Source organism: Rhipicephalus microplus, chromosome 6 (assembly GCF_043290135.1).
Source record: "Rhipicephalus microplus isolate Deutch F79 chromosome 6, USDA_Rmic, whole genome shotgun sequence".
Lineage (NCBI taxonomy): Eukaryota > Metazoa > Arthropoda > Arachnida > Ixodida > Ixodidae > Rhipicephalus > Rhipicephalus microplus.
This window is the reverse complement of record NC_134705.1, coordinates 168,251,013-168,266,869: the sequence shown is the minus strand read 5'-3', so window position 1 is coordinate 168,266,869 and position 15,857 is coordinate 168,251,013. Positions and strand designations below refer to the sequence as shown.

Here is a 15,857-nt window from a genome sequence, read left to right as displayed (position 1 = left end):
CAACAGCGCCACTCAGTCCACGACTGGATTTTCTCCCTTCTTTTTTCTATATGGCCGTGAACCCTCCTAATTTATGGATACCATTCTGTTGTATCGCTCGGATACTTCAGAGTCTGCAACTCTCTCAGAAGTCGCCACCAATGCGGAAGAATGCAGGAAGCTAGCACGTTCGTTAACTACACAAGGCCAAGAACACCTAAAGGACCGCGCTGACGCCAACCTGCATCCCGAGTCATATTCGCCTGGAACATTGGTGTGGCTTCGCGTTGCCTCCTCAGCTCCAGGCCTTTCTTCAAAGCTGCTGCCTAAGTATGAAGGCCCCTACCACATCCTGCGTCAAGCATGCCCGGTTAACTATATTGTCGAGCCCGTACAGTCATCCACAGACCGCCGCCGTCGCGGCCATGAGACTGTTCACGTCGACCGACTGGAGCCGCACTATAACCCACCAGGCGTACCTGTGCCTTAGGTTACCAGGGTGGCTCCTTTTTCGTGGGGAAGTGATTTGTAGAATGGATAGGGTGCAATTAGCAGTGCCTGCAAAAGACGACGAAGAGGACCGTGGTTCGTGCTCGTGATAGCTCCGATTAGGATCGTTGAGCGCTTGACCTGTGTTCGTTTTTTAATAAACGCGTCGTGGACTCAACACTCAACGCGTACTACCAATATGTATATATATATATATATATATATATATATATATATATATATATATATATATATATATATATATATATATATATATATAGAGAGAGAGAGAGAGAGAGAGAGAGAGAGAAAGAGAGAGAGAGAGAAATGAATTTGCGTTGAGCAAATGAATCACGTTTCATGTCCCTTATTCTTCACTGAGAATGACACGTGTTATTTGAGACCGCGCTTCTTAACAAACACGACGGTGCTTCACGCAAACGTTATTTCCTATCAAACTATCAAACTGCGAAATACAGAGCACTCAGTCTCATCCAATCAAACAAAAATGCTGGGAGGTCTGAGGAACACACGCTGCTCATTTTCATTTCACATTATACAGGCCAACGTCCTGGTCACAGGCATGCCACAAGGTGGAAGGACATGAATAAATTTCAAATCGACAATGCGTAATTATTGTAAGTGCATTTAGGCCTTTTCGTTGAGCGTATGTGGTGGGAAACTTCCGTGTTTAAAATGAAGTGTGCATGCGCGAGGTCTGTGTTCAGTTTTCAATGCAGGCTAGCTTTAGCCTAGAAGGGTGGGAGTACTTGCGAGGTGTCTCATTTCCGGTACGTGGGGTCTTTGTCGAAATATTCACGCGTCAGCATTCTCTGACAAAGGCCATGCGATGGCCGAAACGCAAATCTACAAAGGAAGTGCTTTCTTTCTCGTACGTGTACCAGCTTCATATACATATATATATATATATATATATATATATATATATATATATATATATATATATATATATATATATATATATATATATATATATATATATATATATATATATATATATATAACGGAAGCAAAAAGGCACGACTAACGAGGAAACACTTTTATTATTCACATACGTTTCGGCTGGTGGGCCAGCCTTCGTCAGTGTGACATGTAATGCAGCTTTCATAGCCATTATATACACTTCTAAAATGTTTTGGGACATGCGCAATAGCAATGGGAAGTGATTCGACATGATTATACAAAACGGCAAAATACATTTATTGTGAAGATGCAATTCGTAAAGCAACATGGACACAGTGGTCACCTCTTATCGTTATAGCGACATCAGTAAAATTGAAAGAGATTTTAAATATAAATAAGGCGCATGGTGTGGAAAGCAATATGATAACCATGCGTGCAGATTGAAGCACATGAACGAGCAGTGTACATACTAAAAATAAACAGGTAAACTGAGTTTGTTAAGCTGGGAACAAGGATGGTTCTGCCGAAAACAAAAATAAGAAGTAAAATAACAGAAATTGAACTAGAAATCTCGGAAGGGTATGAGACACCTTAAGTGGTGCAAGGTAGATTAATGAGTGTGCCTGCGTGTTCGTTTATATATATATATATATATATATATATATATATATATATATATATATATATATATATATATATATATATATATATATATATATATATATATATATATATATATATATATATATATATATATATATATATATATATATATATTGTGGGCATTTGTTACCTACATCATCCTCATTCCTGCATGATCACATTCACCATCATCCGCTTGTCTGTTTATCCTCATTGGCACTCTGGGTCATCATCATCGTCATCGTCTGTGTACGGCTCTGCCCGTTCGTTTTGCGAGGTCTTTCCTCAATAAACGCTGTCGCAACCAAGACTACCAAGACTTCGATATATATATATAAATAAATATATATATATATGTATGTATAGTCAAGTAGACCCTCCGTGAGCGGTCACAACGTGGTTTATTTCGACGTTTTAGCCAAGAGTCAAGCCTTCATCAAGATCCTGATGAAAGCGAGACTCTAGGCCGAAACGTCGAAATAAACCACGTTGTGACCGCTCACGGAGGATCTACTTGACTATATGCTACGCTACGGCCACTTAACCGCCATGCCTGCCTATATATATATATATATATATATATATATATATATATATATATATATATATATATATATATATATATATATATATATATATATTATAGCGCTAGTTTCACCAGTTTTATTTTGCGATCCGAAGGCTACTTGTAGGGCAAAAAAAAATATGCGCACATCTGTTGGACACGTGTTTAGTCTCTCATTGCCCATTATCAGTGATGTAGATGTTGTAAAAGGAAACACCGGTTCATCATGGCGCGTTTTTAGGTTCCCCGGTTTCTCTCCTGCGCAATGCGGCAATGAGCACCAGCATCAGTAGAAGTAGTGGTGGTTCTTGATGAAAAGAAAAAAAAGCACCTCATTTCTATATGCCTTATTCATGAGATGGTGCAGTGCCTTGTAGTCCATGGATGGGAGAAGAGTATAAAAAGAATAGTAGAAAGTTGAAGAATAGAGGGCGCTCGCCGCACAGGAGTGGCGGAACTAAGAGACAGAAAATATGGGGGACATGGTCGTAGGCGTCCGAGGATAGGGCATCGCTCCACGAGAGCTACATTATAGAGAAACATACTTTTTCTATGGCCACACGGCGTTAGGAGATCGCGGAAGACAGAACCATTCAGCACAGAATCGAGCGTCGAAGCCGCGGCCAGTGTAAGCGTTGGCGCCCACTGCTTCGCATCTACACATCGTTTCCTTCTGTGGGGTGATGGTGTAATGTTTTCAGAACGTCCTGATTCTTGGCCAATCCTCCCGCGTGTAAATGTGCCACAAATTGTAGGCACTACTCAGCTTTACTCTCCGAGTACGAAACCCGGTACTCCTTTCCCAAATAAAGGCCCTGTGTTTTATAACCCGCCACAACGTGAAAAAGGCCTACTCAGTAATTCGTTGCGTATCTGTTGCAATTGAGCAATAGGTAGGCCACATATAGCGTGGACCCCTAGTGGGAACCGAGCACAACAATAGGGGCGTCGAGAACAGCAGCGACGACGGAAACAACACTGTCACATCCATTTCGCGGGCACACACTGCTTGACGCTCTCCCATGGTAGTAGAGTAGCACGTACTTTAAAACACTAACAACGTTTTGCTAAACACATGATGTCCAACAAGTTCAGCTTAAGCGATGAAGATAAGAGTACTATCAAACCTTTTGAGAGTGTATATTACTAATATATTAGGCAATCTGCTGCAAAGTCCACTGTACAAGTTCAATAACGGTCCCCAAAATGCTTACAGTGCAAGAATAGCACACGACTATAGACAGGAAAAAGATGGGACAAGCACTGGCCTTTCTGCGGCCGTGTGTTACTTTCGCGCCGTTAGGGTGAAGTATGCCTAACCAACTACCGTATTCAGCTACTTCCCTTCAACCCTTATGCTTTTGGAGAACTGCCAGACCAAGGAGATATAGATAAAAAAAATTGCCCGCAGCTTCCCTCGGGGGAACACTGAGGAGGATGCGGACCATATAATTGGTTAACGGGGTGTTAAAGTGCGACTTACTTGGGTCGATGGCTAAATTGGTTAACGTGGTTGTGAAATGGGGTGTTAAATTGCGACTTACTTGGGTCGATGGCTAAATTGGTTGACGTGGTTGTAGGAGGGGGTGTTAAATGAGTGAACGCGTACACACGTATGCGAAAGGGCGGCGCTGGTCGAAGGGACGTCGATCATTGTGTTTGTGGATTCGTTGGAATTCATTTCACCGCGACCTTGGACGTCGACGCGCCGTACAAACCAACCGACGAGCGGCAACTGAGCGAGCGAGCGCCGACCTTGAGTATATATACAGCTCGACGGCGCATGCACTGTCAGCTGTTGAATGTTCTCGAAGCGCGACGCCACATGCGCGTCCACTGGAGAATCAGGAGAATTGTAGATGTCGAACGCGGTGTGTAGAGGAGGAAGGGTGCACAGATGGTGGAGGAGTGAAGCGCGCGCGGTGTGTAGAGGAGGAAGGGATGCACAGATGGTGGAAGAGTGGGCGACGGCGCATGCGCGCGCGTCAGCTGTCGAATGTTCGAGAAGCGGTGCGGACGGCGCGGACGGCGCGGACGGCGCACTACAAGGCGCGAGTATAAGATGCTTCCGCATCTAAAACGAGGCTGATAGGCTGATGGACGTTGAAGACTCGGATGGCCCAAAACAAGGCGTCATGGCTATGAACACTCGAGTGAGATGCTTGCGTTCGACGAAACACAGATGGTTGATCCGCAAAATTCTATGCCACTTTCGGCCGGTGCTCTCAATGATGATCAGCCGCCAGTTTCTTGCACGATCCTAATGCTTCTGATAAGACAATTCAAATGACATCGCAGTAAGTAATCGTTGTGGTTGTCGTATACAGCTTCGCTGGCAAACCACCTCTTCAGCGTGTATTGAAGCCATAATTTGTAGCGAGTGATACTTTGCCACCACAGTTTTAGGCATATGTTTGATTTATTTCAGAAATACTACTTTGAAAATTATCAACTCATCGCTAAGGTTATATAAGGCTTTTTAGAGAACTTGTTTATTCAGACGACTGCTAATATATGCAGAAAATTTACGTGGCCTAACTGAAATTATTACAGGATTGCTTTTACTATTTGCACGCGCCAGCACAACATTCATGTGAGCGGCTTGGAATGCAAATCAGGGTGGGCGAAGCTCCTTATAGCGACACTCCTTCGACCCTCGTAGCCGTTGTAGTAGTGTGTGACAAGTATAACATTTTGACCTCCAAAGTGGTGCCAGTGAGAGATTTCTTCTGTGCGTTGTTCAACAATAGAAGATAGTGCTCAATGGACATGCCAATGGCTGCTAAGGGGGACTGAGGGACAGGAGAATTCGGCTTTTAGTTAACGCGCACGCTGCAAATTTTTGATTGTTCAACAACGCACAGAAGACAAGAAAGGGTTGCTACATTATAGCCGCTGGGCGTAAGCTCCCAGGTTTTGGAAAGGTTTAGCATACGTTGGGCCGCAGTACCATGAATACAGTGAACTAGTATATACCATAAAGTCGAGGTGGTTAAACGTGGGAAGTAGACACGAAGCGCAAGCCGTAAGAAAGTGTGCGTGTGCCTCCTCTCGTTCAGTCCTTGGAATATGCGCTGGATGGCGGTGCGTCTATATGAGGAATATATGTTGAAAGAATGCGAGATGGTGGTACTTGGAGTGTTGAAAAGGTGGATGAACGGACACACAGACAGATGCATGGACGGACGTACGTATGGCTACACGGACGAATGGACGCATGGACATACGCAGGAGCGGATGCATATATGAAAGCAGGAACAAACGCACAGATGAACGTGCGGACGCACGAACAGATGCACGCACGGACGGGAGGATGGACGCACGGGCGGCCACACAGACGCACGCATGGATGGACAGAAGCAAGAACGAATGGACGGACGGATGCTTCGCCCCACTATCCATCATTCACTCCGTGGATATGCTGCCATTTTTTTGCGTTGTGCTCGCGGCGTTATATTCATCAACATAGCTTTGTTAAATCTGAGGCCCACGGGACGGCTTTATGCTTTCTCATAATAGAGTACCGACTACCCTAAGTCGCTAACCACTTCTTTTTTTTTTCGGTGGAGCGAAGCGTTTCAAGGACGGCTAGTTGTTCTCCTCTAGCTCGATATTGTTGGGCACTTTTTCTAAACGCACAATAATTTTCCGTGAGGATGACATCAGGCCCTGCCTTAATAGAGTAATCAGTATTCTAAACCATTTACTATTTGTTTCAATCAGAGCCATTTGATGAATGCATAAAAAAACATGTCCTTGTTTTGAACACATAGTCTTGTGTCACCATTATCGCGGACGAAAGCCATCATCAAGTATGTAATGGAGTTTCTACAACTTTCTCCCGCTGGTTAGTTAAATATACCACGCGACTATTACTTAAAGCTATCCGGAATACTGTTTGATTGCTCTTTAATATTTGCTGATTCCCTTTTTTTCTGAAAATGTGAAAAGTGCCTTCGATCGGTACCCTGTGACGAGTGCCACCACAGAGTGCCATTTTTGAGAATTGGCCACCTAAAAACGCACATTCCGTTTTGTTGCTAGATGCTTATAAATGAAGTGACTGAAAATTTTACCGTGCAGAAAGCGACTTGTATTGTAACAATTGCGAAACTGTGTATACGGCCGGAACAGCTTCATGTATCTCTTTCATAGTGGAGTATAAGTTACTCTGAATCGTCGACGTTTTTGTAGCGTTAGCCACACTGGGCTTGCTGAGCCAATTTCACGTGGCACTGGTCTGCGCATACGCAATGATTCTCCTCCACCGCCGCGTGCGGCTCGCTGCCGGTGTGCGCGCAATTCGATGCGCTGCGCAGACCATCAGTGGTGTCACGCACCGGAGCCGGCACCTCGCTCGCAGTCGGCCGCGGCCGCGCGCGACGCGCCGCCGCCGGTGTGTGCTTTCCAGAGGAGTGCCGTCATAGCCTTGGTAGACATAAGGACGCTGACGCGCGCGCCTTCCCTGTGCAGTCGCCATCTGACACTGCGCTGGAGCCACTTGATAGTGCCTCTGACTGGCGTTTGCCACCGTGGTATAGCCATGAACAAGGAGAATGCAAATGGTGCTCAACGGTTCAGTAGAGCGGAGAAGCTTAACTCATCGGATACTGAAGTAGTTGCCCGGCAAATTAAATATACATGTGCCCCATAATACGTATAACGTGTGTGTGTCATTGGAAGAGCAGTAAGCATGATGTCTGGAAAGCTAAGAATAATCAGCTGAACCTTTGCTAACGCCACGTATATCCTGGCATAGCTGAGCTAAGCCACTGCCATTTTTTAGGGGCGATGCTCCTTATAGCGGCACATGTTCGTCCCCTGTAGTATGTAACAAGTATAACATTGTGACCTCCGAGGTGATGCCGGTGAGAGACTTCTTCAGTGCGTTGTTGAACAATAAAAAATAGTGCTCAATCTACATGTCAATGACTGCTAATGAGGAACGAGAAACAGGAGCACTCGGCTTTTAGTTAACGCGCAGGCTGCGATCACCATTAGCAGCCATTGGCATGTACATTGAGCCCTATCTGACAAGAAAGGGTTGCTACGTTATACTCGCTGGGTGTAACCTCCTTAGCTTTAGAAAGGTTTAGCGAGCGTTGAGCTGCGGTGCCATCAATACAATGAACTTGTATATACCATGAATGAACTCGAGGTTGTTAAAAATGGGAAGTAGATACGAAGTGCAAGCCGTAAGAAAGTAAAACCCGAATTCTCCGCCTCTCATTTCCCATTAGCAGTCATTGGCATGTACATTGAACACTATCTGACTGAAAAAGTTTGCTACGTCATACTCGCTGGGCGTAACCTGCTTGGTTTTCGAAAGGTTTAGCGAGCGTTCGGCCGCAGTGCCACGAATACAGTGAACTAGTATATACCATGAACTCGAGGTGGTTAAAGGTGGGAAGTGGACCCGAAGCGCAAGCCGTAAGAAAGTGTGTGTGTGCCACCTCTCGTTTAGTCCGTGAAATGTCCGCTGGATGGCGGTGCTTCTATGTGGGGAATATATGATGAAAAGATGCGAGATGGTGGTACTTGGAGGGTTGAATAGATGGACGAACGGACACATAGACAGATGCATGGATGGACGCATGAACGAACGCAGGGGCGGCTGCATGGACGAACGCAGGGACGGACGCACGAACAGACGCACGCACGGACGGGCTGATGGACGCTTGGGCGGTCACATTGACGGACGCATGGACGGACAGATGCAAGAACGAATGGACGGACGAATTCTTCACCCCACTCTCTATCTATCACTCCGTGGATATGCTGCCATTTTTTTTCTAAAGACGTATTCTTTCTTCAGAGGTTTTCCTTTGAAACTTATAAAAAAATACTTGCAAAAATATTTTAGTGGAGCCTTAAGAATATAAAGACAAATTTCCAGGCTTAACCAACGTTACTAGATACTTTTTTCAGTTTGCAAACTGCGGCGCCGCGAGTGTCACCCTTCCCTGTACCGGTCAAAAAGCCGCAAGCGCGCCCCCTCTCGGCGGTGCCCGGACCCACGCCGGCGGAGTTACTGCAGTTGTGTTCTTATGCCGGGTGCTGCTTTGTTGCTTTCAAGTGTGCTTCGTAGTCATCGCTGTCACTGAGTCCCAGCAAGATTTATTTCGACGTAACTCGCGTAGTGTGTGCTCTGGCTGCAACTTACTACGGTAGCGATCAACGTGGTGCCCGGCGTGGCACCGACCCTGTCAGCGTTGGCATGATCTGCATGGTGCCAGGTGTTTTTTCATGTCTTCAACTCAGTCATCGCTTTCCCTGTGAGCTACACAGCTCACATGTGTCATGTGACGGTTCTTGAATGAAAGAAAACATGCCTCGCTGCTTTGTGACTGGTTGCCAAAGTGGGTACGATTCAACGAAATCCGCGGCCGAAAAGAGACATTTTTTCATGCCTCCCGCTGACGAGGTGAGCCTTCAACTGTGGCGACGGGCTATACCGAGATCGGATAAGGAACTGACAAGCTCTTGCGCTGTTTGTGACCTTCACTTCCGAGAGGAAGATATTGCGAAGGACTACGTGCACCACGTTCATGGTGACGTAGTTCTCATTCCGCGTGGTAAGTGGGCTCTTAATGAAGATGCTGTGCGGCGCATTTTTCTGGGCTTTACACTTTAACATATCCGGCGTCATTAGATGGCTGTAGTGCGTGGCTCATCGTACAATAATATCGAAGGTTCTACGGGCCAAAACCACGATATGATTATGAGGCACGTCGTAGTGAAGGGCTTTGGAAATTTTAACCACCTGGGGTTTCTCTAACGTGCACCTGAATCGAAGTGCATAGCCCTCTAGCATTTAGACTTAATGCTGTGTCCCACTGTCAATGGTTTTTTTACATAGGCAATCGAATTTTAAAGAACAGGAACGCAAAAGAGCTGTATGAACAGAAGTCCCGCAAGAGTCGGGCATCGCGCTCACGTCTCTGCCGTGTGGCATCGCCTTAGCGGCTCAACTGGTGATTTACTTGCACACTCGTAATAACCTTCGCTCACCCTCTCGGGAAATAACTCCCATTACACAAAATTAACCGCGTAAATTCCGTTTAACATTGCGCGAAGGCTGCGTTACGATGCGGTGACCGGTCAAATGGCGTCGGAAGCGCCACCTAGAGAGCGGGAAACGAAGGGGGCCGCGATTCGCCGCCGCATCCCGGCGGAGTTTGCAAACTGAGGTAATCTAGTAACGTTGGGCTTAAAAACATTAGATTGACTGATATGTGGGGTTTCATGTCCCAAAACCACCATACGATTATGAGAGACGCCGCAGTGGAGGGCGCCGGAAATTTTGACCACCTGGGGTTCTTTAGCGTGCAACCAAATCTGAGCACATGGTTAACTACATTAGGTATGGCAACTTGGAACAGTTGCGATGATTGGAAAGACTTCTGGAAAATTGGAGAACTCTTAAGCTATGGCTTTCATAGTTCAATGCGATAGCGATACTCTGTGCGTAGTGCTTCAGAGACGTAGTGTATGCTTTTTGTGGTGTGATGTTACACGGAAAGTTTAAATTGTGGATTACTGCCATTCAATATATAAAGATGAAAGTGGGTTATGTGTGTGAAACTGTCGCATACGGCTGAATTCCGTGTCATGCGTAGCATGCTTTAGATCACGGGCATTAATGAGCACGAAATCGTATGGAACTTCCTGTGCACCCACCACGTGACCTCAAGCCAATCGGTGCGGTAGCGTGTGTGCCTCTTGTGGTGGGTGGCCAGCCGTCTTTAAGCCTTTCATTATATATGATAATCATGTTTTCTCAACCCATGGGAATGTACGCTTGTACTATGCATTATTACTGTGATAATACATGCTGGATTGTTAAGTAAATATTCAGTATTCGTGTGTTTTGAAAGCATGAAAGTTACTCTTACTTCATTTTCCAAACAGAGCAAGTCATCCCTACTCAAAAGTTGTGTATGCGAGTCCAATAATTCCATATGTTTCTATAAAGAATGCATATGTTTCCCATATATCTTCCATATATTTCCGTAAGATTCTTACGGAAACATACGGAAATATTGTCATCGCATACGGAACGTTCCAGTAGGGATTTTCACTGTATTCTAAAGTAGACGAGAGGCTGTGAGGTAAAACACATATTTGCCATGCGAACAACCCAGGTTCAATCTTCACTCGTACCGGGAATTGTGCATTTATTATATTTCCATATTTTTCGATTTTTCTGTGACGCACAAGATAATTTATTGTGGACAACCGATGACTCCAGCGCCGGAACTTCTGAAAAGTGAGCTATTTACCACTGTCACGTTAATATAGCCTCCAAAAGTAGTCAATCAACAACGCCTCATGCTGGCAGCTTTGTGCTAATGCGGACGGAATTAGGCCAGTTTTACTTCTCTTCAAGGTGGAGTGTTCTGTAAAGCCTGAGTCACTGACCTTTCACATGTAAGCCCCGATTGTTGTTTTCAAGGAAGCTTCTATTGCCTGTGAAAAAATATGGCCGAAAAAAAAGAAAATTCGTGACAAAGCGTAGTAACTCGAAAGAAACCATAGAGCTTGTTGTTTTGTAATGCGCATGCGAAGAAGGAAAAGTGGACAAAACTATAATTTACTGTGAGCAGGGACCGAACCTGCGACCTTCGAATACCGCGTCGGATGCTCACTTGGTGGAGCACCAGCTTATCGGCAGCTTATGGCACGCCACCAGACGGTGCAGACGGCAATTACGGCACGTGCTAACGTAGTCCGCATGTTACCACAAGTGTGCAGGTGTCACCACTCATGCTTGAGAACATTGGAGCAGTACATTTGCAGCAACCTCAGCAACATTTAGTTTGTAAGAGGCCACATATGAGCACACGAGGATCCAATAACGAGCCTGTCAATCGGTTTTCATCCTTGTTTATCGCAGAAGCCGCGAAAACTTCGTTCGACGCCAGAAGTGCTGTTAACTGTACAGCTGACAGTATTCGGCCTAATTATTCTGACAAATAGGGGTAAACTTGATACTGGGAAATGAGCCTGCGATGGAATAAATATCCAGCACAGCTTGCATCGGACGCCGAAAAGAGTTCGCTTCGTCTCTTAGGTTTTTTAGTTTTTTTTCCTCGCTGATATATTGCGAGAGATTCTACCAGACAATGCAATTGTAGGATACACAGTGATAAACAACAACAAAATTCAAGGAACGCACGTCGTTCGCACCACGCATGCTTCGACGTGGCTTATTTGCGACTGCAGACATCATTATTTCAATTGCAATCCCAACGCTCGTCTGTATTAAATGTGAGTGTTGACTACTAATACGTCTTTGCGGAGGCCAGTACGTAACCCAAATGCCCCATTTTCTCCACTTATAAAGCTGATGTACGTACCTCACAAACAAAAAAAAAATGTACTTGGGAGCAAACACTATAGAGAGGCGACGGCCACAATGTACACTGCAGTCGTCGGCCGCTTACCTCAGCACTCGTTCGTTGCCGTTGAGCAGCTTGCGCTGCATCGCCTACAAGACAGCATCGAATGAAGCTCAGGATCGCTGATGATGTAAACTGCTGGATTTGATGCACGTTGAACCGCACCACACATAAGACGAGAACATGGTTTAGCTGCCGTTCGGCGAGTGCGTTCAAGGCATGATTGACCGGACAAAGTAGCAACGACACAGAGGGGTCATCCAGTGACGGAAGCACCTGTTTCTCACTGATACGATGAAGCATCGAGAAAGGAAAAGCTTTATCTGACTTTACCATGGCGACCTCCGCGTACCTAGAACATTGTATTTGTCGACATCCGGTCTCGGTTCAGGCTCGGCAGCAGTTTTCGGACACGCGTGACGAAGGCGTTTTCCCGTGTCCACCAGTAACCTACTCTATCGCCGCGGGGATAAAACATTTCGGATCCACACCTAAGCCACACCGGTTGCCATAGTAACTGCAGATAAAACCTTTCCCATTTTGAAACTTTCATATGGGGGTCAATAATAGACACCCGCTACATACCATCGAAGTGACGCGTGTCCAGGGATGCTGCCCTAGATCGCGCCTCAAAGAAAATTGATATGGGCCGCCGTGAGCAGAGCACATGCACTTCAACGTGGGCTTCGGCGAAGCGTGAACTGTTTCGTCCACACCTCTCGTCAACTGCGTGGCTACCAAGCACGGCGCTACCAAGTGAGTAAGTTACACTTTTATTTGCGTTTTAAAATAAAATCAAGCAAAAATTATCTTCAGCGCAACACGTGGCGACAGGCTATTTGGTTGACGTATGTTTGAAATAACGATTTAACAGTTCAAACACGGAACAATGAAAATAGTGCCTGTTTTTATGTTGGACTGAGTTATTAAGTAAAGATGCCACAATATTAAAAATGCTGCTCGTTTCAGAAGTAGTTACAAGAGGCAAAAGAAGAAAAAAATCATAGCATATCTACGGAGTAAATTATGAGTGGGGCGAAGCGTCTCTCCGTTTGTCCGCCCGCCCGTCCGTCCGCCCTCCCGCCCGTCCGTCCGTCCGTCCGTCCGTCCGTCCGTCCGTCCGTCCGTCTGTCTGTCCGTCCGTCCGTCTGTCTGTCTGTCTGTCTGTCTGTCTGTCTGTCTGTCTGTCTGTCTGTCTGTCTGTCTGTCTGTCTGTCTGTCTGTCTGTCTGTCTGTCTGTCTGTCTGTCTGTCTGTCTGTCTTCTGGCTGGTTACTGCTGAGGCAGGACAAGGTTAGAATGAGAGGAGCTTCGCCCCTAAGAAAGTGCAGCCAAACCGAAGCGCACATGGACTGACCACCTAAATACAAGGGCGACTTGGCCGTGTTGTCACAGATACAAGTCGTTTGGTTGTGATTAAAATGTCGTCGGTAAAGCATGGGATACCTGGCACATAGATGGCTTGCACTGGCGTCACTGAGCCGCCATTGTACATGCATTGCTTCAGAAGCCACAGGTTAACGTTATTATTACATAACATCCAGGAATGTTGTTGCTGAAGCACAGAGGCCGATAAAATTCTGGGCGCGTCATTATCACAGTGAAGCGGGTTAAGGGTGATGTGAATATGCTGCTTTTAAGTGATAAAGGCTATTAGTAAAGCAGTACGTTACGAAGCTGCGACCATGACGTCAAGAAGAAGTTGCTTTTCATTAACACCATTACTAGTCGCTATTAAAGCGCGAGAATGACATAGAAAGACGACTGCAACGAAGACCGAAATTTGGTGTAACATTGTCATCTCGCGTAGGCTATGCGTGACGATAGCAATTTTAAATGATGATGAGTGGGACAAAGCCTCAATCCGTCCTTCCGTGTGTTCATCCATCCATCCTTCTGTCTATGTCCGAACGTCTGATCCTACACACTACAGCACACATCGGACGGACGGATGCTTCTTCCCACTCGTCATCATTCCCTCCTTGCATACTGTTTTTTTTTCATAGTTCTTCGAAAGAACTCATGCATTCAGTCATTATGCAATTTCACCTTTTTTGTTGTGACGTTGTTCCTATGACATGCCAGAATTTTTAAATGTGTTGTGCTCCCCTGCCTTCATATTTCTTTCTTTTTGTTGAAGTCTGACAACATTCCAGTTGTCAAAACGGCTCTACAGTGTCCTGTTACCGTACTAGATCAGTGCTGCTCTCATATCAAGGGGCAGCACACGAACAAGAAAAAAATATATAACAAGAAGCCAAACACACTTTATACTTTTTTCTGTGAATAGTTACATTCCTATTATCGTCTCTATAGCCGAAACGTATTTTACCGTTATTATTTGAGACCACTAAAAACAGTGTGCGTAATACAGAAAACGTGCACCAAGTTGTGAAAACTTCATGAACTCTTCTACGCGACGAATATTGTACGTCTATGGGTGGTGCGCTAAACCTTCTCTGAATTGGTATTCCATTCCTTTTGCATTTTTGGCACTTCAAAATGCAAACCCACTTGTCGCTTAGTATCTCAGGAAGTAATAACGGCTCCACGTATAGCTACAAAAAGTTAGTTCGTGAAACGTTTTCCCACTATATTCCGGACAGCTATAGTCCAGCGTCACCTGCAGCCCTACATATGTTCTATGACGAAGGACACAGGCTTGCTCTCCCACTGGGAGGAGTATCACCCTCTTGAGTGAATCTGTACTGCATATCGACGTCCTACACATGTAGACGAGCTGTAGATGGTGAGTCATGATGGGGCCATGGCGTCGTATCCCCGCTTGATTCAAACCGACTGACTCCCCGAAATCATGGCGTTCCACACATTGTACAACTTCGGCATGCACCTATAGTACTTACTGTAAGTTATAACAGTTCCGTATTCTTCCAAACACTTGTTCATTTTATGTTCTTGTTTCATATGCTAGCCGATGAAGGTAAAATAATAATGAAGCAGGTAAGGCAGAATGGCAAAACAACAAGGCCGTGAAGGTAACCCTGAACAATGAGCGCGGGAAGCTGCGGCTCGCCAACAGCGCCAGGACCGAGATACTATAGCTGGAGAAGCCATTGGCTCGACGAGAATGTCAACAACATTTTAATGGGCTTCTTCTATATCATAATGTATCCTAATGACATTCTTCCCGGTCGACATACTGGACGACGACTGGTTAGCGAAACACATGTCCGACACTTACTCGCTATACGCTTCATGTCCAACAACTAACCGACCACCATCTAGGAAAAGTGTATTGACGCCGTGTCTGCAAACTGTCAAAAGAACATAATAAAAACACTACTGTTGCCCCATTCTGTGATAATAAAGCAGTACTGTTCAAAGCAAAACAGAAACCACAACTTCGTGTATACAAATAAACAGTGTTCAACTCAAAAACACTTTCAGTCATTTTGTAAACATTGCATAACCATCAAAGAAGCTGTGCTCTATTATTAGCATTCCTTTGGCAGATATGCTTAATTTGTTTTGTTATTGTCATAATTGTGGCTTCTCCAAGAAAGCAGCCTTGCAGTATTGCCAGCTATGTCAGCTCATCGCACTACCATGGTGGCATCACCGTCAGAGCAAGCGGGCTTTATGTTTTGTGTTTAATGTAGCAGCTGCATGCCGGTTTGTTGGCCAGTTAAAATTAGTAAGGGGTAGCTGAAAAATGTACATGCTTAACATATCCCTAATTGCATTAGCGAAGGCGCAAAAAGTGGGAGGGGCTAAAAACGCACGCACGAACATGCATTCCAGACGTGGTTATTAAATGTCACCTCATCTTCATGTGTAGCTAAAATTTCTGGTCCGCTTACGTTTAATTGCCCCAAAGCAATGGCAGATTCAGGCACT

General features: G+C 45.3%; 1 protein-coding gene across 2 annotated transcripts in view; it reads right to left on the bottom strand.

Moving 5' to 3' along the window:
* LOC119167171 (uncharacterized) overlaps positions 1 to 12,201 on the bottom strand; it is a 203,207-nt gene extending 191,006 nt beyond the window's left edge. Inside the window, exon 1 of one of the 2 annotated variants that reach the window (XM_075865591.1) lies at positions 12,046 to 12,201. In XM_075865591.1, the coding sequence (XP_075721706.1) occupies positions 12,046 to 12,086 (41 nt within the window). In that variant the 5' untranslated portion in view covers positions 12,087 to 12,201. The remainder of the gene's footprint in view (positions 1 to 12,045) is intronic. The other variant, XM_075865590.1, reaches the window with a different exon arrangement.
* Between the last annotated feature and the right edge of the window lie 3,656 nt (positions 12,202 to 15,857).